The 26,417-nt window shown below is 45.5% G+C and overlaps 1 protein-coding gene across 4 annotated transcripts in view; it reads left to right on the forward strand.

Moving 5' to 3' along the window:
* BACE2 (beta-secretase 2) overlaps positions 1-21,749 on the forward strand; it is an 80,664-nt gene extending 58,915 nt beyond the window's left edge. The window contains exon 9 of one of the 4 annotated variants that reach the window (XM_039857913.1): positions 19,881-21,749. In XM_039857913.1, the coding sequence (XP_039713847.1) occupies positions 19,881-19,930 (50 nt within the window). In that variant the 3' untranslated portion in view covers positions 19,931-21,749. Of the gene's footprint in view, positions 1-12,036; positions 15,253-17,817; positions 18,388-19,880 lie in introns of those variants that run through there. The other 3 variants (XM_039857912.1, XM_039857910.1, XM_039857911.1) reach the window with 3 other exon arrangements.
* Positions 21,750-26,417: the final 4,668 nt, after the last annotated feature.

The following is a 26,417-nucleotide window of genomic DNA, read 5'->3' on the forward strand; positions in this document are numbered from 1 at the left end:
TGTGCCGGTCATGTGACTAATTAAGCAAACGTGAGGTCGAAAAATGAACCGATGACGAGGAGGCGAGACAAGAGAAAACTGGGGCCTTACAGTGGGATACAAGATCACCAGGCAGTGAAGGAAAGGCAACATGAATTGGATGAAAGAAAGCTTTAACCTTAGAGATGGTTGCAGGACAAGCGAGGATGCTCGCTGGCCACGCTGTAGCCTCAGACCATCGTTCTGTTCTAAAACCATCAGCAGCGTTTGGAGATGAGGGGTGCAGGCAAAATGCTCATCACAGCTGGCTTATTCGGAAGGGGGAGAGTTCAGTTTGTGACTTCTTACTGCCCAAATTGTGGTCTGAAAATGGGAATCCTGGTGAACGAAGCAGGTAGGTGACGCTTCATATTGTCATTTCAACACACCGTCATTCCTGCAAAGTAAAACAGGGACTCGGAGAACAGAGGGAGAGAAATAGTAAAAGGAAAAATTTCATCTGGAACATTAGGCCTGTTCAAATATGCCTATGTGCATGTCTGATATGTTGCAGTATCTCTTCTTCGACTCGAGGTCCTTGAGACGTGTCATTTTCTAAATCTTGGTCATGAGCAAATGTGTACCTTCGAGATGTGCATTAACTCCTCCAGCCTGTTGGATTTTCACCGAGGGGTACCCCTCTCGGTGGCGTTGTCTGGGGCTGTACAACCTGAAACACTGCTGTATCTCTCAACTGTGACTGTTCTAACTTCTTTCAACCCAGGGAATCTAAGAACTAAAGCAATTTCCCCCACAATTTCTGTTCTCTTGTTAAATACTCTCGAAGTAGAGGCTACTATGGCAACAGCCACGATGCTGTCCGCTCTGGCTGGGACCGCGGAGAGCATAACCACCGTCTGTTTCCTGCGTGAATCGCTGTTGAAAACAGTTTAATATTAAGCGTCTCTAGGCAGAGATGCTCTCCTGCATTGCATCGCGAATTCTTTGTTAGGTGCTCTTATTTCAGTTTTCTGTCGCCATTCTCTGAAAATATATTAAAGGTTTGGGTACTTAACCATTAGATTTTCTAGCAGCAGTAGGAATAGACCCTCATTATGTCTCCTCTCCAGTGCAAATCATTGAGCCGTGAAAGTAATTTACTTTCCTGGGGCCGCAATTAGGAGCGAGGCAGCGGTCTATGGCACCCTAATAAATGGAAGGCGCACCCTGCCTTTTTTTCAAAGTGTTTATGTTTAATTTATAACATGTTTTAAATAGCAAAGAGAATGTTTTAAATTACAGGAAATCATCTACTAGATATACACTTAATGGAACACCCGGATTTAACAAATGCTAATATTCGGTTGTATTTTCTTCAAAAATGTGTTCTAGAAATAAAAAATAAGTATAGCTAAGCCCCTCTTTGCTGCGTTCCCTGTGGTTACCCTTTATCCTGAAATGGGTGTACGTTCTTCTCATAATTACCACACATTTATAATTTCACTGCGCAGCTAAAAGCACTCTGGGTTAGTTATGATTCTGAAACAACTTAACCCCCAAGTTAACCACACTTTGTGACCGCGCGCAGTCACCGGGGTCAGGAGTGGCCTTGCTGGGCAGTGCCGCTCCAGGGTCTCTCATCTGAAGGCTGCAGGGGCCACTTCCAAGCTCAGTGACGTGGTCGGCAAGAGCCCTCCAATCCTTGCCATATGGACCTGGCCACGGGCCTGTCTGAATGTCCCCAAGATGGGCACCTGGTCACCTCAGAGCAAGTGACCCCAGAGAGAGAGAAGTGTGCCACAGAGCGCCCAAGATGGAAGCCATAGTGTTTTTGTAACCTAATCTTGGAAGTGACACGCTGTCACTTCTGTCCTATTCTATCGGTAGATGGCAGAGGAGACTACACAAGAGTAAATACCTGGAAGCAAGGTCGCTGGGGGTCATCTTAGAAGCTCACCGCCGTACTACTATAAATAAATGCTAGGAACACAGACTGGTTGGTTTAGGTTTTCTGGTAGTTTTAGTTTATACGAATGCTAGTGTACGGTGATTATCCTTTGCCAACTTGGTTTTATTCCTCAGTGTTACGTTTTCTAGATTTTTCATGTGACGAGTACTGGATCATTCTTTTTGGCTGCTGTATAGTATTCCATTGTATGAATATACCCAGATTATTTACCCAATCTCGCTTTGATGAACATTTGGGTCGTTTCGAATACATGCAGTTATAAACGGTACCGCAGTGAACATCCTTGTGCAAGTGAGTGGGATCTTCTGGAAATGGAATGTCTAGATGATTTGGTATGTGACAGTCTGATAGGTGACAAAAATTATCTCGGTGTCGTTTTAATTCATTTTACTTTATATGGGTGAGGTCGAGTTTCTTTTTGTATTTCTAAAAGCATTTGTTTTTTTCTTTTCTGCGACAATCCACTCATATCTTCTTCCATTTTTTTTTTGTTAGGTTTTTAGTTTTTTAAATTTATCTGTAGGAGCTCTTTATGTAATGGAAAAATTAACCATTCAGAGGGAAAATGGTATAATTCTTCTCTCAGTTGTAAATGACATTTGAACTTATAATGGATTATAATATACAAATGTTTACTTTTATGTATATAAATATATCAATCTTTTACTTTAAGGCTTTTTGATTTATGTCACATATTAAATGGCCTTCCCCACTGAAATTTTTTTGAGATTTATTCAAGGCATTTATGTTTGATTTACCTTGGCATAGAATGTGTAGATGAAAACATTTCTCCCCAAGATGACTATCCCATTGTTCATTTATCAGATAATTCACTTTTCCTTCACTAATTTGAAATCCCAGTACTATTGCCTACCAAATCCCAGTCAATATTTGGAAGATAGATATTTATTTCTGGGCTTTCTGTTCCATTGCATTGATGTATCTTAAAGTATTTGTTTCCTTTCGTTCTTCTTTTTTCAAAACTTTCTTCCTGTTCTTTCTTAATTTTCTTTCCTTTATGAACTCTTGAATCAGCTCGTTTAGTTTTTAAAAGCCTTATGGGATTTTAGTCAACTTTTAATCACTTTAAACATAGCCATAGTATAATTTCAAGCCGACTGTATTTTTCGAACATCTATGGATAGTTAATTTCATTTTCGAATCTGCCGACTATTCTCTCACAGTGTTTTTTTTGTTTGTTTTTTTTGTTTTTTTTTCTCGCTTGGTTTGCAATTTTTTGTGGTGAGCTTATCTTTAGGAGGAGTATTGTTTTTGTTTTTCCTTCTGGGAGAGGTCAGTGCACCTTGGGTTGTAAATTTGTTGCTGAAAAGCAGTTTTGCACTTGATTCTGCTGAGTGTCCTCAGACCATGAGAACGTCTGGATTTCTCCACCGCACTGTGTAAATTTAGATTCCAGCCGTGGAAACTTGAAGTACGATCTGGAGGCTCCGTTCCTCACAAGAGATTCTTTCTCGTCTTCCTCAGACCTTGGACAGTCAACCTTCCAAATTGGTAGACTTTTCCAGCTCCTTCCACCAATGGACCAGGATGTCACTGGCATCTCGGCTCAAGGGTCCATCTCCTCGGTGCTAGGGTCAAGTCTTCTGCCCCCTCCTCCCTCCACAAACACCTGGGCATTAGATCCCCGGCCCTAGTGTGTATTTCTGGGCTCAACTACATGTGTAAAAATTGGGAATTATGTTTTACTCTCATTTCTCTGTGTTATAGTTGGAGGAAGCTCCACGTTTGTGCCAACGACCGGCACCTGATAGAGCCCTTCTCTCGATGTCTTTTATTTTGGTTTCCATACTAATTCATGCTTGACAGACAATACCTGCCTTACAGGACTAGGCTTCTCTGTGAGGGCTGGGACAGGCTAGAAAAAAAGCGGTAAGTGGGAGTTCTTTGAAGAAGCTCCTGGGAGCTTTTTAAGTACACATGGTCCACATCCCCATCCCCTTTTTCAGCCAGGATAGATCAGAATGGCGACGGGTGGAAAGGTGATGGGTATTTTAGGAAAAAATCCCCAGATACTTCTGTTACGCTGTCTGCCTCTTTCCAGCTCACCTCCCCCCCGCCGCCCGCCACCACCACCCCTAGGGAGAGTCACTATTCTAGTCTCAGATCAGAGCCAAACAAACAAGGGAGCAGTCACGATGTGTCACGGAGCTGGTCAACCTAGGTCTCCCGTATATAGTCTCACCTGGAACAGATATTGAAGATGGAGCATCTGTGTCTCCCGGGCCAAGTGTCCTGCAGCTGGGAAAATAATAGAGTGTTAAAACTGACAACTCTCTTAATGTACCCAAAGCTTCTGAAATACCACCCATCTCTTTTTATAGATTGAGACATTTAGCACCCAAGAGCTATGTAGATCTCAGCTTACACAACTGGAGACACATCGGGGATTGTGGCAGGCCTTCCACTGTGAGTTTGCTTTGCCTCAGGTTGAAAGTGGATCATCTGGTACACGTTCATGTTTAAAAATAGGAATGTTAGCTGAGAAGAACGGTTTCAGAGATGTGTCTCTGTCCTCTACTTAGAATACAATCTAAAGATGTCACAGCCGCAGGGCACCAGAGGCAGAGATCAGGCAGCCCTGCCACCTCGCTGGATGGGAGAGAACCCTGAGGTCCTGGATAGCAAGTAGCTTTCACGTGCTTGGGGAACAAAATGGCCTCGTGTCCAGAACGCCCGTCCTGTAATTTCAGGACGTTCCTGGTCAGAAAACACCTCAGTACCAGGGAGACAGTTCACTTTAGTTTGTATATTATGATTAAAAAAAAAAAAAGACTCAACCATTTTAATTTTTATAGTTGATGTATCTTTCTCAGCTACTCATTATCAATTGGATCCAACCTTCTGGGGAACGAGACAGTAGAAATGCATAATTAAAATTTTACCCCAAGAAACTGATGAAAGAATTTAAAAATAACAGTATGTTAACAGGTGATTCTTACGGAGTCTTATCCCAGGCACGGTGCTGAGGGCTGAACTTCTGTTCACTTGATTATCCAAACAAGATTGTGACTTGCAGGCACTATTATTATCGCCGCATACAGATGAGGAAACCAAGGGACAAAGAACTTAAAATAACTTTGCCAAGATGACACGGTTCATAAGTGGGAGTTAGGATCTGAACCCCAAGAGCCTGGCTCCGGGGTCCACACTCTTAAGGACTGCTTACTCTTGTGTCTCATAGATAAATGCAGTATGAAAAACTAAAATCCGTCCTATGACCACAGAAATAGTAGTGTATATAATAAACGTCCAGTGAATGGCAAAGTTTTAATCAACTTTCCTTTGATAATGTGAAGATGCAGCTCTTCCAGATTATACAGTCTGTCTGACGACCTAAATTGGTACTAGGTGTCAAAACGTTTTTTAAAAATGCATAACTTTTCTGATAATAAAAGTAACACGTGCGTGTTGAGGAAAATTTGATCTTGGTGGGGTTTTCGTGTTTTTACTATACATTATAACACATATACATGTGTAAAATGTGTGAAAAAATGTGTAACCGGTGTTTCACTGGAGGAACACTAAGCCCACGGACTTAGAGCACGTGGGCTGGGTTTTTTCTTTTTTAACCTCAATGCGATCATATCATGTGTGTTGTTCTTTGATAGACTTTTTGACCACCTTGTTCTTTTGCTTTTTTAAAAGAACTTTCTTAAGATATAACTGGTATAAAGTGAACAGTGCGTATTATAGGGCCTTCGTACTGCTACTCTGGGTTACCTTTAATTCCCATCGGCACGATGCATCTTTTTTACATCCTTTGACTTTTAACGTATTTGAATATTTACACTTCCAGTGGGTTTCCTGTAGGCAGCTTATAGTCGGTCTTACTTTTTATGTAGTTTGGCAATCTCTGCTTTCTCATTGGGGTATTTAGACCACAGATTGGCAGGCAACAGCCTGTCAGCCAAATCTGGCGTTTAGCCTGTTTTCAGCTAAGAATGGTTTTCACATTTTTAAAGTGTTCTGTGAAACATAAAAAAGAATAGATGATAAAAATCATATATGGCCCCCAAAACCTAACATATTTTATATCTGATCCTTCAGAGAAAAAATCTGCCAGCCCCGGTTTAGACTGCATTTAATGTGAGTCTATCATCTTGTTATTGGTTTCCTCTTTGTCTCGTCTGTTCTTAAGCCATCCTTCCTTTATTTTTCGCTTTTTCTGCCTTCTTTTAGATTGAGTATTTTTATTTCTTTTTATCTCCTTGGCTGGTTTACTAGCTATAACTCTTCGTTGTGTCATTTTAGTGGTCGCTTTAGGGTTTATCGTATACACCTCTAATTTATTAGTCCGCCACTTCGTACAGTAAAAGAACCTACAGCAGAATGCTCCCATTTCTGCCCTCTGCCCTCTGCTGTTACGAGCATTCATTTCTTTCACGCGTATGTTATAAACCACCCAGCACATTGTGATTCTTGCTTTAAATCTATTATCTTCTTTAAGTATGCGTAGTTTAACATAAAAGTGTTATCATTGCCCGCGCGGTCTGCACCTCTGGCGTTGCTCATTCCTTCGCGTAGATTCTGGTTGCTCTCTGATGTCGATCTTTGCCTGAAGAGCTTCCTTTAGTGCGTTTACAGTGAAGATGGGCTGGAGCCATCTTCTGTTGCAGCTCTGTCGAGGTGTAAGTGACAAATAAAAATTACATATATTTAGGATGTACAACTTGATTCTTTTAAATAAATTTTAATTTTTCAATTCCAGTTGGCATACAATATTATATTAGTTTCAGGGGCACAGCAGAGTGATTAGACAGTTACATAACCTACGGGGCGATCGCCCCGATCTAGTACCCACCTGGCATCATACATAGTTACGACGATGATATCGACTACATTCCTCATGCTTTACTTCGCACCCCACACACGTGACTGTTGCGTAACTGCCAATTTGTACTACTTAACGCGTCCCCCTCTTTCACTCACCCCCAATGCTTCTCGCATCTGGCAGCCATCAAAATGTTCTCTGTATCTTGAGTTTGTTTCTGTTTTGTTCGTTTGCTTATTTGGGTTTTTAGATTCCATATAGAAGCAAAATCATATGGTATTTGTCTTTCTCTGTGTGACTTATTTCACTGAGCACAATACCCTCTATGTTCATCCATGTAGTTACAGATGGCAAGATTTCACTCTTTTCTGTGGTTAAGTCGTATTCCATTGTGTGTGTGTGTGTACACATACATACGCACGTATGTACGTGTGTACACACATACATGCATGCACACATACACACATGTACACACATACATGCATGCACGCATACACACATGCATGCACACAAACGTACACACATACATGTGTGCATACATACATGCACACGTACATGCATGCATACGTACACATGCATGCATGCATACGCGCATGCATGCATGCATGCATACGTGCACACACACATGCACGCATACATACGTACGACTTCTTCTTTAACCTTTCATCTGTTGATAGACACTTAGGCTGCTTTCGTATCCTGGCTATTGTTAATAATGCTGCAGTGAACATATGGATGCTTGGGTCCTTTTGAATTAGCGTTTTGGGTTTCTCGGATAGATACTCAGAAGTGGAATCACTTCTTTGTCTCTTATCGTAGCCTTTGTTTCGACGTCTACTTTGTCTGGCGTACGTATTGCTTGCCGGCTTTTTCCCCTTTCTATTTTCATGAAATATCTTTTTCCATCCCTTTATTTTCAGTCTATATGTGTCTTTCCATCTGAAGTGAGTCTCTTGTAGGCAGCATACGTAAGGGTCTTGTTTTCGTATCCATTCAGCCATCCTGTGTCTTTTTTTTTTTTTTAACTATATTCCTTACATCCTATATCTTGTGATTGGAGCATTTAATCCATTTACATGTAAAGTAATTGTAACATAGTTATTGCCATGTTATTACTCATATTTTTTGTTATTTTTTTCCCCTTCTTCTTCTTAAGTCCTTTTACTATGTCTTGTAGTACTGGTTTGGTATTTTAGCTTTTTCTCATCTGGGAAGATCTTTATCTGTACTTCAGTTCTACAGGATAGCTTCACTAGGTCTAGGTCCTTGCACTTTGAATATTTCCTGCCAATCCCTCCTGGCCTGGAGGGTTTCTGTTGAGAAATCAGCTGACAGTCTTACGGGAGCTGCCTTTCTCTCACTGCTTTTAAGATTCTCTTTGTCTTTGAACTTTGGCATTTAAATTATGATGTGTCTTGGTGCGGCCTCTTTGGGTCCATCTTGTTTGGGACTCTGAGCTTCCCGGGCTTGTACGCCTAGTTCCTTCGCCAGGTTAGGAAAGTTTTCCATCATTATTTCTTAAAATAGGTTTTCAAGTCCTTGCTCTCTCTTCTCCTTCCGGTTCCCCTATGATGCAAATGTTATACATGATGTTGTCCCAGAGGTTCCTTAAACTACTGTCATTTAAAAAATTTTTTTACTTTTTGGTTTTCTGCTGTTCTGATTGACTTGCATTCAGCTAGTCTTCAGGTGATTCTCAGTGCTGGTTGTTCTGCTATTTAGCTGTAATTTTGATGTAATAATGGGAGAAAGGACAGTATTTATATATCTGCTACCTCCACCGGAAACTTTTGATGTTTTGATATACATTGCAAAATGATCTTCACAATCCAACCAATGAACATACCCATCATCTCACGTAGGGTACTGTTTCCTCGCTTCCTGCCTTCCCTCTTCCTCCTCCCTCTCTTTTTCCTTTCTCTCTCTCTGTCTCTCTCTCTCCCTGCCCCCTCCTTTTCTTTCTTTTGGTCAGCACTCAGCTGAAAGCTCAAGAAACGCCCTCTGGAGACGTGGATTTTTCTGTCTGTGCGGCTGTCACCTGTCCATTCCTCATCCTGAAAACTCTAGCAGCTCTTTCTCCCCGTGTCACTCTGACTTGGGGAGGGCGCCGGCCTCTGCCTGTGTCTCCCTTCTCTTCGCTACAACCCAGAAACTTTCCCAAGTCGGTAAGCTGGACGACTGTGGGGCTCGCGTCATCCATGTCCCGTCGCTCAGGATTTACTGCCTCCCCTTGCTCAGTTTCCAAACTCTGCAGTCTTTTTTCCCACACCTTTGCTCAGTTTTATTATTATTATTTATTTTAGAGAGGGGAGTAAATCTTGTCCCCCTTACTCCATCTTGTCTTGAAGCAGACGTGGTTTCAAGTGATATTTAATTTCTTCATGCCTAACTGGGTTATTGGCCTTGCACTAAGCATGTTTCACTCTCATAATTGTATTTGTTAAAGCGCCTATTTATAAAGCCAATAAATTTTTAGAAAGAAAATGACCTACTGTGGAAAGACATTTGCAACATAAGTTTTTGCCATAGACGGGATTCTTACATATCAATGAGAAAAATAATAGAAATTATGGAAGTACAAATGGCCAATGAGTATTTTTTTAACTGGTTCTCCCTACTAGTAATCGAAGAATCGTAAGTGTTATGGTCTTGGGTTGAGGACCATCACGCTTCCTTATATTTGCCAATACTGGTGAAAGTGAGAATTAGACACTCACATGCCACGTTGGTGGGCATGGATACCGGCTTGGTCTTTCTTGCGGGCATTTTGACATCATAGATCCAGATGCTTAAAGGGGACCGTACCTGACCCACGATTTTACTTTTAGGAACTTATGAAAAACTTAAGAATATGAGCAAAGATTTAGGTACAAGATATTTTAGACATCAGAGTTTATGTCGGTAGGAATACCGAAAACCACTTAAAGGGTCATAAATTAGGATTGGAAAGCAAATTTAGTACATCCATGTTATGTTTTTTGTTGTTGTTGTCCTAAAAATAGCATGGTTGAAAATGACATGACATGAAAAGATTTTCATCACATGAAGTGAAAATGTAGTTTACAAAACAGTGCGTCCGACGTGGTCCCATCTTTGTTTAAAACATTGATGGGTAGAGAAAAAGGTTGTACTTTAAAATATGAGTATCGATTATTTCTGAGTATGCTTTTATTTCCTTATTTTTATTTACTTACATTCTCAAATTTTATACCGTAAGTATCTATTGCTTTGCCTTGGGAACAAGAGTAGCCTTATCTTTAGTTATTGTAAATGTCTGTTAAACATTTGCATTTTTATGCCACAGACCAGGGGCTGGCAAGCTTTTACCACGAAGGGCCAAGTAGTAAATACTTTAGGCTCGTGGGCCAGATGGTCATCGTCACGGCTGCTCCCCTCTGCTGTTATTGCAAGAAAGTAACCGTAGACGATATGGAAATGAATGACTGTAGCTGTGTGTCAACAAAACCTGATATTCACAAAGAAATGGCAGGCCGGATTCGAAAAAGCCATGGATCCATACGAGGAATCCCTATTGGCAAGAACGTAGATCGGTCAAGATTTTTTCCCTCATCTTAAATCATTCTTTTAAGGCCATTGTCTTCTGACTTTTTCTTTAAGATCCTCACCCAAAAAGGATCTTATTTGCCAGGCTTTAGTTACAGAAAAATTAAATGCTTAGCGACGTGATTTTCTGGTGCCTAAATATTCATTTCTGCAATTAAATATGGATGTGCCGATTAACGAGGCTTTTTTCTTTTCCAAGTAAAATTTAAAATGCCAAACAAATTCCGTGCTTCTGGAAGGGGCAGATGAGTCTTGTGTAGACCAACAAAATGCTGAGACTCTCCAGACCTAACACCAGGAATCACCTCAACTTCCTCTCCAGAAAGAGCAATGTCGCAGAGTTGGCTCCAGAAGTCACCGGTGGATTTTTGCTGGGTTTCTCTTGGTGACCAGCCATTTCATGAATTCAGCATGGCTGTCCTTCACCACTTCCGGGTCCTCCATACGCTGTAGACGTGACACAGGACAAGCGTGGGGTGGGGAAGGAGCTCCTGGGCCAGTCCGACCCAGCTGGTCTCGGAACCCATTAAGCGTGTGGGTCAGGCTGATGTGAGGACACTAGCTATTATAGAATTATTTTTGTGGTTGTTTAATCTTTTATATATTTTTTTAGTTAAGTATAATGGACATATAATATTATATTCGTTTTGGGTGTACAGTATAGTGATTTGGCATTTATGCAACTTGTATTGTGATCACCACACTAAGTCCAGCAACCATCTGTCACCATGTAAACTTGTCACACTATTACTGACCCTGCTCCCCGTCACCCTCTCAGCCAGCCCCCACCCCGTCCCTCTGGTGACCGTCAGTTTGGTCTCTGTTTCTATGAGTCTGTTTTTGCTTGGTTTGATTTGGTTCATTGTTTTTTGCTTTGGTTTTTTTTTTAGGTTCCACATATAACTGAAACCATGTGGTATCTGTCTTTCTCTGCCTGACTTATTTCGCTGAGCGTAATACTCTTTAGGTCCATCTATGTTGTCACAAATGGCAAGATTTCGCTCTTTCTATGGCTGAGTCATATTCCATTGTATGTATGTACTGTATTTTCTCTATCCAGTCATCTATCGAGGGACCCCTAGGTGGCTTCCATGCCTTGGCTGTTGTAAATAATGCTGCGGTGAACGTAAAGGTGCAGAGATCTTTCCAAATTAGTGTTTTTGTTTCCTGTGGTTAAATACCCTCATCTTAAATCATTCTTTTAAAGCGAGATTGCTGGATCATATGGTAGAACCACTATGGAAAATGATATGCAGAGTCCTCAAAACACGATAACTAGAAGGACTGTAGTGTAGACTTGGAACCCGCCAGGGCACTCGAACGCGGGTGACCCTGCCCACGGACGTCGCCCTGACTCTGGCAGGTGCCGCTGTCCATAGCTCTGCCCCTCCTCCTCTCTCCCTCCCCCCTCCTCCTGCTTCCTTTCCCGCACCAGCCACGCAGCCCACCTGCCCAGGTGCTGCCGACGCTCTCCAGCCTCCCCGAAGCGCCCGGTGCTTCCCCGCGTGCCCTCCGCACGTCGCTTCCCACCACGTAGGCTCCACACCTGCACGTGTCATTCCAGTCGCAGGGGGCTGGACCCTCTGACGGCAGGCCGCCACTGAGACGCCCTCTGTGCCCACTCGGATGCCCGAGCGGTCGGAATCTGGTGCCCATGCGGCGGGTTCGATAACGCGCAGAACCGTCTCTTTTGTCCTGTGTGAGAGGGACTGCTCGTTTCATAGCTGTGGATCTTCCCCTTCTGTCTCCTCAGAAATCGCAGGTGCTCCGGTGTCTGAAATCTCTGGGCCTTTCTCAACAGACGACATAGCCAGCAACTGTGTCCCCGCCCTGCCTTTGAACGAGCCCGTGTTGTGGGTCGTCTCCTACACGCTCATGAGCGTGTGTGGGGTCATCCTCCTCATCTTAATCATCCTGCTTCTCCTCCCGTCCCGGTGTCGGCACCTCCCACGAGACCCCGAGGTCGTCAGCGATGAGTCCTCTCTCGTCCGGCACCGCTGGAAGTGACGAGTGAGGCCGGAACCCGAGCCACCTCGAACTCACCTCCTAGGAGGATTCAATTTTGAGTGCGGCAGGCAGGAGTTTACAAGGCAGGGTTCCTTCCTGTGTCCATTAGTCTTGAGTCCCTGTCTGTCCTGCTCCCAGACGCCTTCCAGAGTCGCTGTATTTTGATTCTTGGTTTTAAAGCTTCCTTCTTCTTCTCTACTTCCAAGAAAATGATAATAAAAAACACCTCATTCTAAACCAAAACAGAGTGAATCGGGCTTCAGGCTTTATGTGACTGGTATACCAAACCGTCTACCTGTGCCACCAAATAAAAAAGCAGGCCGTGGCTCATTTTCCTCCCTCCCGTCTCTGGAGAAGTGAGCCCACACAGCTTATAACTCCTCTTAGCTAATGGGAAGCTTTGTGTATTAGTCGCTTTTAAGGGTATTTTGCACCCGGCCTCAAGCAGGGGCCCAGGGTCCAGGAAGGCTCGAAGTTTGATGGCGGGAGTGGCGGCCTGGGGCCCAAGGACAGAAGCATCCTGCTTCCTCCTGAGTCAGAAACAGCAGCAGGGCCCTGTTCTGGGTCTGTCTGTGCCTTGCACGGGAGCAAAGTCCACTCAGAGGACATCGTCCCCGACGGTTCTCATGGGCCTCATCTGAAGACGGGAGGCCTCGTGCCCGTCGTGGTGGAGCGAGGAGCCCACGCTGTGGACGCTATGCTTCCGCCATAAGCGTTGCCATCAGAGCAGAAAGCCACCTCTGCTGAGACTCCGCCCCGGGCCCCGAGCCTGGGCGGGGGTGCAGGCAGCCTGGCCCCAGCCTTTGCCATCACCTAAAAACATCCTCATCCCGACAGGCCAGCCGGAACAGGTCTGAATCACACACCGGGAAGTTCTGTCACCGAGCTGGTCATCATCTCACATGCGCACGCTTACTTAATATCGAGAAACAGCATTATAATAAGAAAAACCGGTTCCATTTCGCTAGCTTAGTTGTATCTTTTTCCAGGTCTTCTCGGGAGGTAGGTGGATCGTTACCCTTTGGGGAAACTGGGGAGCGGCTGAACGCCGTGCTTCTGACCCGAAAGGAAGGAAGACGCGAGGCGTGCGGAGGGCTTGGTGGGGACTTCCGGTCACCCCCACACTCTGAAACCACGTTTCCACTTGCAGAAGCCCCTGGAGTCGAGCACGTGCGTCTGAATCAGCTGAAATAAGTGTGTGGAGCAGGGGACCCCACGCGTCCTCCCTTTGGCGTGTTCAGCCTTCTGATGTGTACCGCTACCCCTGTGTGGGGGACTCCCCTCTTGCTGTCCTTTGTGGCCTTTGCCAGAGAAAAGCAGAAACCTTTAAGTCAACGCAATCGGCCTTATATGATCTGATGTAATTAGGAGAAGGGTTCAAAGCCAGTGTCCCTTCTCTCTTGCTCATGTGCCAAGTTCAATGTTCACTTGCATTGTTACGGCAGCGAGCTGGATGTGTAATAAAATTCCACTGGAAGGGCTAACTGTGGACTGTCTCCGCCAGCTGAAGTATTACGTGTGTCCCAAATAGGCTACATGTGGATGTCGCAGTCATCTGCTCCGTTCAGGGGATCCCGGGGTCCCCTCCACATTGAGAAATAGATGAGCGTGCCCAAGAGATGGGAGGTCACTTACACACATCGCGGTGTCCCAAAAGATTCTCCAGCTCTCGCAGATACCTGCAGAGAGGCACATCCATCTTCTGTGTTCTTCAAAATACAGTTTGAGCATGGTGGGGACAAGAGCCTCTGGGGACGGGATGGGAGGACTAAACTCTGTTATCGGATGCGTGTCGTTATGTCTGGTCTCAGCTTGTTGAGAGGCCAGAATTTTAAATGCATTTCAGAATTAGAAATCTCTGGAAGTCTCATTCTCTTCTGGTCCTATTGGCTTTTTCACTGGGTCCTGTTTTGTGAGCCACTCGGCATAGAGATGAAGGTGACGCCCTGAGACTAAGCCTTCTCCCTGCTGTGAAAAATCCGAACCCCTGAAATGAAAAGAGGGAACCGCAGGTAGGACCTGGCTAGTTTGGCACGTGTTTCTTTGGACAGGCTTCTCCTCTTCCATTTTCCCTTGACAGGTTTCTGAGCTGGGAACATTTCTATCGCAGCCATTAGCAGGCACTCTTCCCAGAATACATGATAATAGCAAGTTAGATTTCAAGCTAGGGTGTTTGAATGAGGTTTGCTCTAATTCTCTGTATTTCATATCAAATTTCTCTAGCTTTTCATCTCTGATGTCATTGGATGTGACATTTTAATGGAAATACTTAAATTACAAAAGCATGATTTAGCAACGAGATTGAAATAGACAATCGAATGTGGGACATTTTCCTGGCATGCCTCGCTGCTGAAAATTGGACTTTGAGTCAAAACCCTGGGAGTGACAGCCACCTCCCCGAGTTATGTAAATTGAGACTTAGCTAGGAAACCTTCCAGGAGGCTGGCTCTGAACGGGAAAGGAAGTAGCAACCATTGGAGGCTGCCATTTTTTACCTGGTAACAGCACATGGTGGAAAACGTTGGAAGATGGTTCTTTCCTGAAAAATGCAACTTAGCATTAGGTTTTCGTCAAACCCTGGTCAACTCTCTGAGGGAAACGAATGCTTCTATAGGAACAGTATGTATTTTTAAATAGGGTAATGCTTCCTATTCCTGATGGGCTACTTAGAAGCCTGAACTGAAGTCCCGTCTTCAGCAACTGAAACTGTTTATGAAAAAATAGCAGGAAACGAGTTGGGGACTGAGTATTTTTTTCCCCCTCTGGAATTTAAAAGCACCACGAAGGGACCGGCATTTACCAAACCCTACTTCGTATTTCTTCTGAACCTAAAACAGGTACCTGGCCTTAAAGCAACAGATTCCTCGCATGTGACAGCAGAGACGATTTTCCAAAAATCAGTTCGCTCTCGGGCATTTGGAAGGATTTTCACCTGATTCATCATGAAACGCGGAGGTTTTGGTTGGTGATACATGTGGGGTTAGTCACAGTTCAGAATCACGAAAGCCGTTGCCAGCAAGGCAGCGCTCACGCCGCAGGATTTCGCAAAGGAGCTGCGGTTTGGGGGTCGCGTTATCTCGTTGAAGGAGCGAGGAAGGAGTATTTCATTACCGCAGGTTCCCCGTGAGAATGAAGGCTTGTTAATTTCCTGTCACCAGGCCCCCACGTGGCAGAGCGGCCAAGCGTGGTCCGGTTCTCAGTTCTGGCCTCATGCCACTCGACGGCGTTGAAAATAAATCACTGCCCGACAGCCTGATCCGTCAACAATAATAATCAAGTTTCACAGACTCCATTCTCATTAGTGGAAACCAAATAATTGGGTAGAATCCCAGTGTGTTTTCTCTTATGCAGACTTATTAGAATTGATTACATAATCGTTCAGAGGAAACATTTGCCAATAAGATTTTTTTCCTCTTTTAGGAAAAAACAACGAAACACCATAAAATGTGAAATTACAGTTCTGCCAAGAGAGAAAATGGATATTTAATGCCAAGGAAACCGCACGCAACAGACGTTATTTTGTATACGTTTCTGGTGGGTTTTAAGAATTTCAGATTTGAACTTAAAGCCATTTACCGATTAAAGAGCAAACAGGGAAAAAATACATTTGAGAGCGAAGGAGGAAAATAAAAAGTAATCGAAAATATGTAACAAAATAGGCAGAATTTGCCTTTTTTGAAAGTAGCTTTAATTCCAGGAATTAAAGTCGCTGAATCAATTGGGAGGGATCATTGGTTTTACACAGTTGCGAACTCCAAGCTTCAGGAATATTCTAGCCGGAGCCATGTGCCCCATGTCAGTATCGCAACGTGAAAAGAGGCAGTCCCCTGCACTGTGCGTGGCCCAGGCCACGTGAAGATCAGTTCATTCAAGGAACAAGACCCGGAGGATGATTGGCACTTGGGAAATTCTAGAATCTGGGAGAGGAGGCAGGGTAGGAAGAAAGATTCCTTTGCCAGCAGATTGGCGCAAAAATCTGGAGAGCCGAGGACATCCCAGGATGTCACGGGCGACCCATTTCACCCCCAGGGTTTTGCACAGCTCGCTTTTTAGGAATTTTCCACAGGAAGCTCTCGCGAGTTATAATTTGTTGGAGAGAGACTTGCTCTGCCATCGCATTTAGAACACGTCTGTTCTAACAAAAGTAGAGATGCCCAAACTCCCAAGGAAGACACGGTCCTTGGGCTGCAGGTCATGGTTGTGCCCTGGGAAGGTCAAGAGCAAGGTCAAGGGGCCGGAGCCAAAGGCATGTTGGCCAAGTTCCCTCTGGGGTCTGAGCATCTGAGAAGGGCTCCTGGCAGCAGCTGACCCCGTAGATACAGTGAGAGTCAGAGCAACTCAGACGCAGCCATTTCCACCCCATTGATTTGACAGCCCACAGCTGCCTGACCTCACTCTGGGGACACCTGCCAGAGACGCTTCCAGGAAAAAGAGCTCGCGGGGGACCAGGTTCCCTCATGTCAGCCTCTGAGCCTCTGTGTATACCTGTGTGGCCTTTGGGCCACCAGCGTCCCCCGTAGATCCATGCTGTCTTCGAGCTTACCTGGTGCTCTTCAGAGTCAGCACAGTTCAGTAGCCTCCCCAGGGAAGTGTCGCAAGCGAAAACCATAGCTTTGGGCCTTGGGCAGGCGCCCTGCGTCTGAGATCGTCATCCTGGGCGGGTGAAGACAGCCTGGCACAGCGGTCAGCCCTGTTTGTGCAACGTGGAAGGGAGAGCAAAGCCAGGCCTCGTGGTGACATCAGCGTCTGCAAAACCTCAAGTCCCCTTAGTTATTGGGATTAAACATGAGTGTCGCAAGGACACACACTTCAACCACTCAGTAGTGTCTCCTCACTTACCCCTGAGATTTCTCCGGGTTTGTGATAGACGTTCATGCAGAAGTCCAGTGTTTCTAAACTCCGTCGTGCTGTGTGATTTTACAGCACATGGTCTTAAAGTGCGCCCCGTAGCTACAAGCCAGGCCAAGGGGCACATAAGGGTTCCCGATAAACCCAGATTCAGCCCACAGCGAGAGTGACTCCAGGGCACCTGACGTCTGATGCTCAGAGGCTCTTCGTGTCCTTTAGAAAGCCTCCAGGTGCCATTGGGACACCACGGCCGAAGCGGTGATTCTGGATGTGTTGGTTAGCGTCGCAGGATACAAGAAAGGGTATGATGGTGTCTGCCAGATGGGGTTTGCCCCCCGCCCACGGGCAGCGGTGGGAGTGGGCAGTTAGTTCCCTTTACAGGTAGAAAATTCTTCATGTGAGAGCAACTGAATGACATCTACGTTGTAGGTTCTGCACAGGTGTACCCGGCCCAGGTCACTCGGAGTAGAATCTTTTGCCAACTAAGATGTGTAATTATACAATTATAAGTTATAAGTTTGTAAAATAGATTTTGTGCAAATTGAGCTCAGCTGTCCTCTCACCAAAAAATGAATGAAACCTTGAATTCCTTTGAAACCTGACCTCCTTCACCATGGATGCTTTCCCACAGATTTTTCTTCATTTAGTTGGAATACATGTGTTTTTATTCATGTTACAGGCACGGGTCAGAATATCAGGAGAGGGCGAGCGTCTCCAGCAGACAGGTCTCATTTCTTTCTCTGTTAGATGCTCTCCGTGCGGATCGTCGACTTTCCCGATCTAACGAAGGTTTCGGCTTCATTTTATCTTCACTAAAGCACAATTTCACATGAGCTTCACAGTTGTGAAGTTAATGCTTCTGAATGAAAGTTTAGAAAACGTTAAAAGAAGCTTATCTTTTTGAGATTAAAAAAAAAAGTGACCAAAGGTAATTAGGAATCTGTTGTTCTATAATAAAAATCACCAAAAATAAACTGCTTTAATTCCAATTTCTTATACAGTTCTATGTTCTCTGTTGCTAGCGAGCGGTACGAGCCTGAAATTTTTTTCTCGCTTTTCTAATTGCGGATGTAATGTTCTTATCAGTGAGGGTGGAAATTCTCTTACTGTTGGTATTAGTACCTATGAAAGGAAAGATCTGGATGAGATTTGTCGTGTAACAAAGCGGAATTTTTGTAATCTGAAACGATGTATCTCCTATGATTTCTGTAAATTCGTGCAGTTAAATATACTTAAAGTTTATAATCCCTATGTTTGGTCATTTAAAGCAGACACTCATTTTTTGTTGTCGTTTAAAGGGGACTTTGCTGTTGGATTAGCGGTGTTTCTATGCTGGCTGAAAATCTGCAAATCTTGTATTCTAAAACAGACACTAGAAGTCACACTTTGCAAAATGTATCGATGTGTGTATCTCAACAGCCTTAATATATAACTCTTAAGTGTTACTTAGGCATTTTTTGAAAATGCTCAAGATGATATGTCCCTTTTGGAATTTTCCTCTATTTTTAGTGGACCGTGTTGATTTAAAGTTGTGATAGGACCAAGGGTTAGAGTAAAGAGCTATCGACTTCATCTTATAAGTGGCTCTGCAGCCAGCATCCAAATCGCTGTGCACGTCAAAGCTGGAGTTTTCTAGAACAACCTTATTTTTATACTTGTATTTTTATACGTGTGTGTTCCACCAGTGTAAGAGTATATCGAAAAGGAAGGAAACGAGTTTGGCTTGTTTGAATAAATAATACTTCCAACTTGTTGGGTTTGGAATTTTTTTAAAACTTAGTTCAAGCCACGCCTCCGAAGTTCCAGTCCGTGACGCGTCATGGTTCGCTGACTCCCGCTACTTCATGTAGCTTCCTGGAAAGGATCGGGGATAAAATCGAAGGGAGGGAGAGTCCAAGCTCAATCATTAAGGCGTAAAATATACCGAAAATGGGAGGAGAATGGAGTATACTAGGATGGGAACCGTCCTGGCTGTGGAGAGAGAGCACCGTAGGAGACATACAGTAAGCGCACTCGGGTGGGCGTAAGGAGGGGCAGGGTGTTCGTCCCATGATGGGCACTTGTGCCACCCTCCCCTCACCACCCTGCAAGGAGAAGATGTTCTCCAGATCCTACAGACTAGAAACCAGCTGCCAGTCATATGCCCAGGAAAGCAGCCAGAACAGTGTTTGCCCTGGGAGTGGACCCAGCTCTGTTTACCTGCAAAAGTAAACCTGTTTCTCTTAGCCCTGCCTTGCACGGGGGGGTGTGGGGGGCCTGCCGTGCTGACTCACATCCTCCAGACGCATAAGGGTCCGGCTGAGTGGGTCAGTCTCAGAGGGAAGCGCACCAAATCGGGTGAAGCACGGATAGCGAATGAATGGAGGTGGACATCACCCATGAGCTGTCATCATGCTGCTACACCAATCCTTAAAAAATACACTTCTTTCAATAACCGGGCACTTTTTGTTTGACCAGACCCAGATAAGAAGAAAAAAAAAAAAAGAATTTTTAACCATTAAGAGATGGAGCAATAGTTACTGGGGAAACAGAATAGGATATTTGCTTTCTAATAATGAAGGAGATGATTTGAGTCGAGTTTTCACTTCTTTTCTATGCTCATTTACTACATTTTGCCCTCCGTAAACTGTGGGTAGCATTGCAGATGTGATTTTGTGTTTTCGTCACTAGGTGGTGCTGTTGTAAAACTTAGCGGCGTGAAGTTTTAATTTTTTTTTTTTTCATTCTGCGTGGTTTTCATAGGCAGCTTTTATCAAGTGTGTGACGTCGTTAAACTACATCCCAGCAACTAGCCGAAGACACCCACTCCTCCGTTCTTCTCTAAAACACAATCTGCAAAACATGCCCGCTACATGTCTAGTAAATCTTGGAGGTGATCCCCAAATACGCATCTCCAAAGCTGGCCTGTCTAAGCTGGTCGTCCCACAGGAAGGAAACTGGGTCGCACAGAGGTGTCATAAAGTCTCCAGGTTCTCCCTGTCAGTGGCAGAGTCCAGATCTAAGAAACCAGCTTGTCTGATTAACAGACCCATGATCTCAACCATGATGCGACTGTCTTTATAAGCTTAAAAGCTGTGCATATTGAAAAGAAAATTATTTTTAAAACTTAAAAATGGCATATGCTAAAATCCAAATGCTATAAGGGAAATAAGGACGGAGCTAACATTTACCGCACAGCGAATTCTGGTCACGCAAATCAGATTATTATGACGTTTTGTCTGAGAACAGCCCTATCAGCTGCACATTGTTGCTCAAGATTTTAACCCTGGGTGGAAGGCACGGGGCACAGAGAGGGCAGGGAAATCAAAGAGCAGGGGGAAGGGAAGATATCGCCACACAGGATGTCATTCCACAGGACAAGGTCCGAAGTGTCATCGTGGTAAAAACAAACAAACAAACAGACAGACAAATAAATAAATAATGAAAGGAAAGGGAAAAAAAGCCTGCTGTCCTTCGCATAGAAATCTCAGACAAACCAGCCAGATGTTCTAACCATGTCTTTATTTTCTTATTCTGATGCTTTGACACCTGGGAACTTGCTGACGCTGGAGAAACTGGACTCTGGGGCCAGCCAGTTCCTAGAGAGAGAGAGAGCAAGCAACTCACCTAGGGGCAAACAACGCACCTGGGTGTGTGCCTTTCTAATGCCAACCAGCCAGACCTGAGCCCACCGCCAACCGACTCCTTCATCCAGCCCTCACACTCCAGCTGCTGTCCACCTGCCTTCGTCACTCTCGTCGGATACCAGACAATTAGGACAGCCCCAGAGCCTGCCGAAATTATTCAGCGCAGCCGATCCCAAGCCTGCTTACCCCGCCTCACCCAGGCCCTCCTGCAGAAACCCCTCTCAGGGCTCTAGTTTCTCCTCCTCCCGCCCCTGCCCCCGCCCGACCCTGGTGCTTCCCCGTGCGGCCCTGCGCAGCATGCCGAGCTATCTGTTCCTAGCGACTGGGAACAAAGCAAGTTTTCTCATGACAGTCATTCTGCGTCTGTGTATCTTCGCATTCCTCACTAAGGCAGATCCCAGGGACCTAAAAACACCAACAAAGAGGGACGCGAGAGCCCAGTTGCCAAGCATGCAAAGGCCATGAGCAAAAGCTGACAGAAGTCAGATACATATGGTCAAGAAACATGAAAAGTGCTCGGTCTTATGGAGAATGGCTGCAAAATGTTTAAGAGGTTAAAAATCGAACAAACAAAGCTTTTAATGGCAAACAGCTGCCTAAGAGGTAAGCCTCCTACTTTCCTGATGACGTGTATAAATCGGAATGGCCATTCCAGAGAGCGCCCACACATCCAAGTCCTCTCTGAGCCCATCCTTCTTTTTAGAAATCTGTCCCAAAGAAATAGGAATGTGGACACACCAGGAAATACTGTAGAGTGACGAAAGCGATTTGCCGAATGTTATGTCAACATTGCATCCTTTTGAAAAGAGAAATAATACGAGGCGAGTATAGACTTTAAGAGGCTGGTGCGTGTATGAAAGTCACGCCAACCCGTTACCCCAAGAAGTGGGAATCGTGGAGGAGGGGGATGGCTTAGGGATTTTTTTTAATTTTTATTTTTATTCAAGGAACAGATTTACGTTATTAAAACTTCGAATAATCTCAAGAGGCTTATCGCGAAAAACAGCGGTCACACCTGCCTCGCCCCTGCCCCCCTGTAGCTGCTACCGTGCAGCACCCCCCTCCCCCCAGGCTTGTTGGCCCTGGTACTTAACTTCCGTTTTGCTAGTTTTACTAAACGTATCCACGCTACGTTTGCTACATGAGCCGCCAACAGGCTTGATCCTGCTGATGGTGTAACTGCCAACCGGAGCATTTTCTAAATTCCTACATTTACTGGAGGTCACTTCCGGTCTCATCAGGTCCCATGTGTGTGTTCACGTTTCCACTGGAGCCCACTATTTCGGTCACTGTCACTTATTACTGTGATTTTAATAGATAGGAGGGCAATCCCCGCCCCTCCCCCCCGCCCCAGTTCATCATCTCATGTAATATCATATTTATTCGCCTAGAAATATTGGATGACGTTTCTAAAATTGTCCTGTCTAGATTTAGGGGGAGAAGTGTGCTGAATTTATAAGTGACTTCTGAGAGAATGTCCTCCGTCACAGAACTGAGCCTTTGAATTCGAGAGGATGGTGGAATGTTATGTTTATCAAAGTCGTACGCCGTGTCCCTCACGTACCTCCACATCTACGTCTCGATGACTTAATCCCCAAGGATTTCAAATTCTCTATTGTCATTATTAATGGGATATTTTTTTCCATTATATTTGGATATTGGTTATTAGACATATATCTGAAAGAACCTATTTTTGTATTTTCTTCTTGTAATTGACCACCTTAGTCAACTTATCGTTTCTAACAAGTTTTTTTTCTGCTGACTTTCTGGGGTTTTCCAAGAAAAAGAAATTATATCGCCTTCAAAAGATGGTCATCTTTCCCTCCTTTCTAATATGTGTGCCTTTTGTTCTACGTTCTTTTCTCCTTTTTTAATGCCTTATATTTAAGCCTTTTTAAAATTTAATTTCGGGATAGGTTATACATGCGCAAGGTTCAAAAATCAAAATAACATGGTGAAACATCTCCCGGCCCCTCGCCCGCCGAGCGTCACCCCTTGCCCCGTGAGGCCAGCTCTGCCGTGGTGGCCCGTGATCAGTCTGCCACGCTGCCTTCCAATTTATCTTCAGGCATGGATCGGAATATATTCTTATTTTTCCTCGCATTACGTAAAAAGGTAACAAACGATACCAATCTGCCTTCCTCCTTTTCCCACGTCGTTGGCCTTGGACACACGCCATGTGTTTCTCCCAGATGCACCCCGCCCACTCTGCACGCGCCTCTCTGCACGCCCGTCCCCAAGCGCACGGCATCTGGGTGTGCTCCTACAGCGCTGCCACAGTGAATAGCCTTACAGAAGCCGCGTTACCTGGGCAGGGTTACCGGTAGGACTCGCTTCCAGGAGGGGGATTGCTGGGTAGAGAGACAGCTATAGTTATAAAGCTCAGACTCAAGGTCAAGTTTCCCTGCGCGCGGTGGGGCCGATTGAGAGGCCCGCGAGCGACTGTGAGCGGGCCTGCTTTCCTCGTCTCTCATCAAGAACTTCGCTGAACTTTAGACCTGGTGTCGAGCGGACGGTGGGAAGTGGTATTTCGGTGTAGTTCTGATACGCATGTCTTGCACTGTGAGTGATCACTGAATATCTTTACAGATCTCCGTATATTGAGCAAACTGGAATTCGTCTTCTATGAACTCTGTGAATCCTACTCGTTTTTACTTGGATTAATCTCTTCCTTTTGCCATTTTTTTTTTTCTTATAACGTCTGCTCACCAATTCTGCGTGAGATCTTTTTTTAAGCCACTCACTCACTCCCTCACTCACTCACTCAGCATGGACCAGCCATTCGCCAGGCATTGGAATGGGACAGAAGCAGCCATCACCTCACCTCCGGCTTCACGCATCACGATTCGGACCCCGTTTTGCCTGCTGCCACCTGCATCGTGCCACGGCCCCAGAGTGTCTGCACTGCCGCCGGCCCTGGCCACGCTCCCTCCCCAGCCCACGGCGGGAAGGCAGGAGCCAGGCTCCCACTCTGCATGGCGGGCCCCTCCCGTGGGGAAGCGAATGCGTTCAGGTGCCTCTGCGATGTGGGGCTGCGCCCTGTGACCCTGTGACCCTGTGACCCTGTGGGGTGTGTCCTTTGTCTTCTCCCTTTCTCCCCCGTGACCTCTGCCCTGTCTCCGCTGTTGGGCAGCTTGTCTCTCCCCCCTAGTCTGACTGCACACGCAGGGTTCGGGGCCTTGAGGTTCATCTTTTGTTTCATTATTCTCATTTCTCTGATTTCCAAGAGAAGAAGGAGGAAGTTGCTGACCTCCACGTTCCCGCCGAAGTCTCGCCTTCAGTTTTTATCATATATATTTTGAAAGAAAACATAAGTCACAAGCTATTTGACATCAGTCTTAATGTCTTTTTAGATATGCCCCTTTGAGCAAGGGAAACAAAAACAAAAAATAAATGGGACTTTATCAGACTAAAAAGCTTCTGAACAGCAAAGGAAACTCAACAAAATGAAAAGAATCTACTGAATGGGAGAAGATGTTCGCAAATGATTTATCTCATAAGGGGTTGATATTCAAAATACAAAAGGACCTCATACGATTCAATGACAAAAAAATAAACAGTCTAATCAAAAAATGGGCAGAGGACATTAAGAGACATTTCTCCAAAGAAGGCATACGGATGGCCAACGGACATATGCAAAGAAGCCCGACATCCCTAGTCATCACGGGAATGTAAATCAAAACCACGGTGAGATATCACATCACACCGGTCAGAATGGCTATCATGAAAAACTCAACAAGTAACAAGTACTAGCGAGGATGTAGAGAAAAGAGACTCCTCCTACGCTGACGGCGGGACTGGAAATCGGTGCATCCGCTATGGAAGACAGAACTACTATACAACCCAGCAATTCCACTTCTGGATATGTATCCAAAGGAAACAAAAACACAAATTCGAAAAGATATATGCACCCTTATATATCTTTTCATCGCAGCATTATTTACAATAGCCAAAATATGGGAGTAACAACCCAGGTGTCCATCAATGGAAGAATAAAGAAGGTGTAATACACACACACACACACAATGGAATAGTACACAGCAATACAAAAGAATGAAATCTTGCCGTCTGTGACAACATGGGTGGACCTCGAAGGTATTATGCTACGTGAAATAAGTCAAAGGCACGTACCGCGTGATTTCACTTATATGTAGAAGTTTTTTAAAAAATCAAAACAAATGAACAAACAAAACAAAACAAAACAAAACCTGACTTATAGAAACAGAGAACAAACGGATGGTTGCCAGAGGGGAGCGGGAGGGGGAGGGGGAAAAGATAAAGGGGAAAACAGTCAACCTTGTGACAAGTTTGCTCGGTGACAGACGATGACTAGACAGCGTGGTCATCAGACCTAAGTTATCTAAATGCTGAAGTTATCTATAATACTGTACGCCAGCTGCACAAAAAATGCTCAGTCTCTGAAATCAGGTGAGCTAAAGCCAAAGGCGGAAGAAACCGAGCCTCACTTTCATGAGCTGATGCATCCGGTCAATGTCATCGTCACAAAGAGCTGGAGAACGGCTTCTCGGTGTGGCTGCAGAGAGCTCAGAAGCGGCTCCCAAACCGAAGCGGGCCATGCTCAGGCCATGTCACAGTGCTCAGTTCAGCGAAAGACGCTTCGCTGTCGAGACCCCTGAATTCTGGTCCCTCTGATTTGGGGACAGTAGGCAGAAGTGATGTGGAGGAATAAAGCCACACTGTCCACAGGACATGTGTCCACAGGCCCCCTGGATACGGCCACATAGGAGCTTCTTCAGAGGCAAAGAAAGTGGTGGAGGGGAGAGGGGGTCACGGCCAAGCCCCACTGTGACAACCCCAGGGTGACAGGCGTCCCTGTGTCCTTGAAGCCTCCGAGCTCCTAGGGAGAGGAGTAACCGAATGGCAGAGGTCCTCGGCGGGGTGGGTACTGCGTCTAGCAGACTCTGCCTCTTCCCCACCAAAGTGACCGGCTGCCCTTGAAGTCTTTGCTTGCCGTTGGCAGGCTGAAGCCACGGTGACGACAGGGATTCCCAAAGTGCTGTAAACCTGAAGCGTGTCTGGAATGTCCCTCTCGATGTGGCGGGGAGGACAGCCGGTCCCGTGCGGAGCTGGGACATCTGGGAAGCTTGCTCCAAACAGCAGCCTGACCCCCAGCTGGCACCGCCGGCCTTTGTGTAAGCAAGATGACCCGCAGTTCTGTGACAATGACCGTGGGGCCCGGCCACTGTCTTGGCCACATTTTCCCTAATCACCCGCCACCAGTAAAGGAGGGCACAAGAGGCAAAACCAGTGCCGGGCCCTGTTACAGCAGTGGGCCCACCCGGAGGGAGCAAAGAGCCTTAGGGTGGCGGCCAGGCCCTGGGACCTTGTCCTCTGCTGAGACACAGCTTTGAAGCCATTTCCCCTTGTGACACGTGAAATTGGGAGCCGAAGCTTCCAACCCTTAAGGGACTCCGTGTCCTCCCTGCAGACCAACCCTGCTCATTCTCTCTGTCCCCAGGCCCCGGACAGGGAGAGCGGCCCAGTGGGGCCGCGGACCCGAGCACGTGGGCGTGGACCTGCACACCGGCCCGACGCCGGGCACCACCAGGGCCCCAAACCTACCCGGCCCGCACCTGTCCAGCTGCTGGCACTCCCCCTTGCCCCTCCCCCCACCCTCATCCCTTGCCCGCAC

The sequence above is a fragment of the Pteropus medius genome, unplaced genomic scaffold, assembly GCF_902729225.1.
Source record: "Pteropus medius unplaced genomic scaffold, Ma_sr-lr_union100, whole genome shotgun sequence".
Taxonomy (NCBI): Eukaryota; Metazoa; Chordata; class Mammalia; order Chiroptera; family Pteropodidae; genus Pteropus; species Pteropus medius.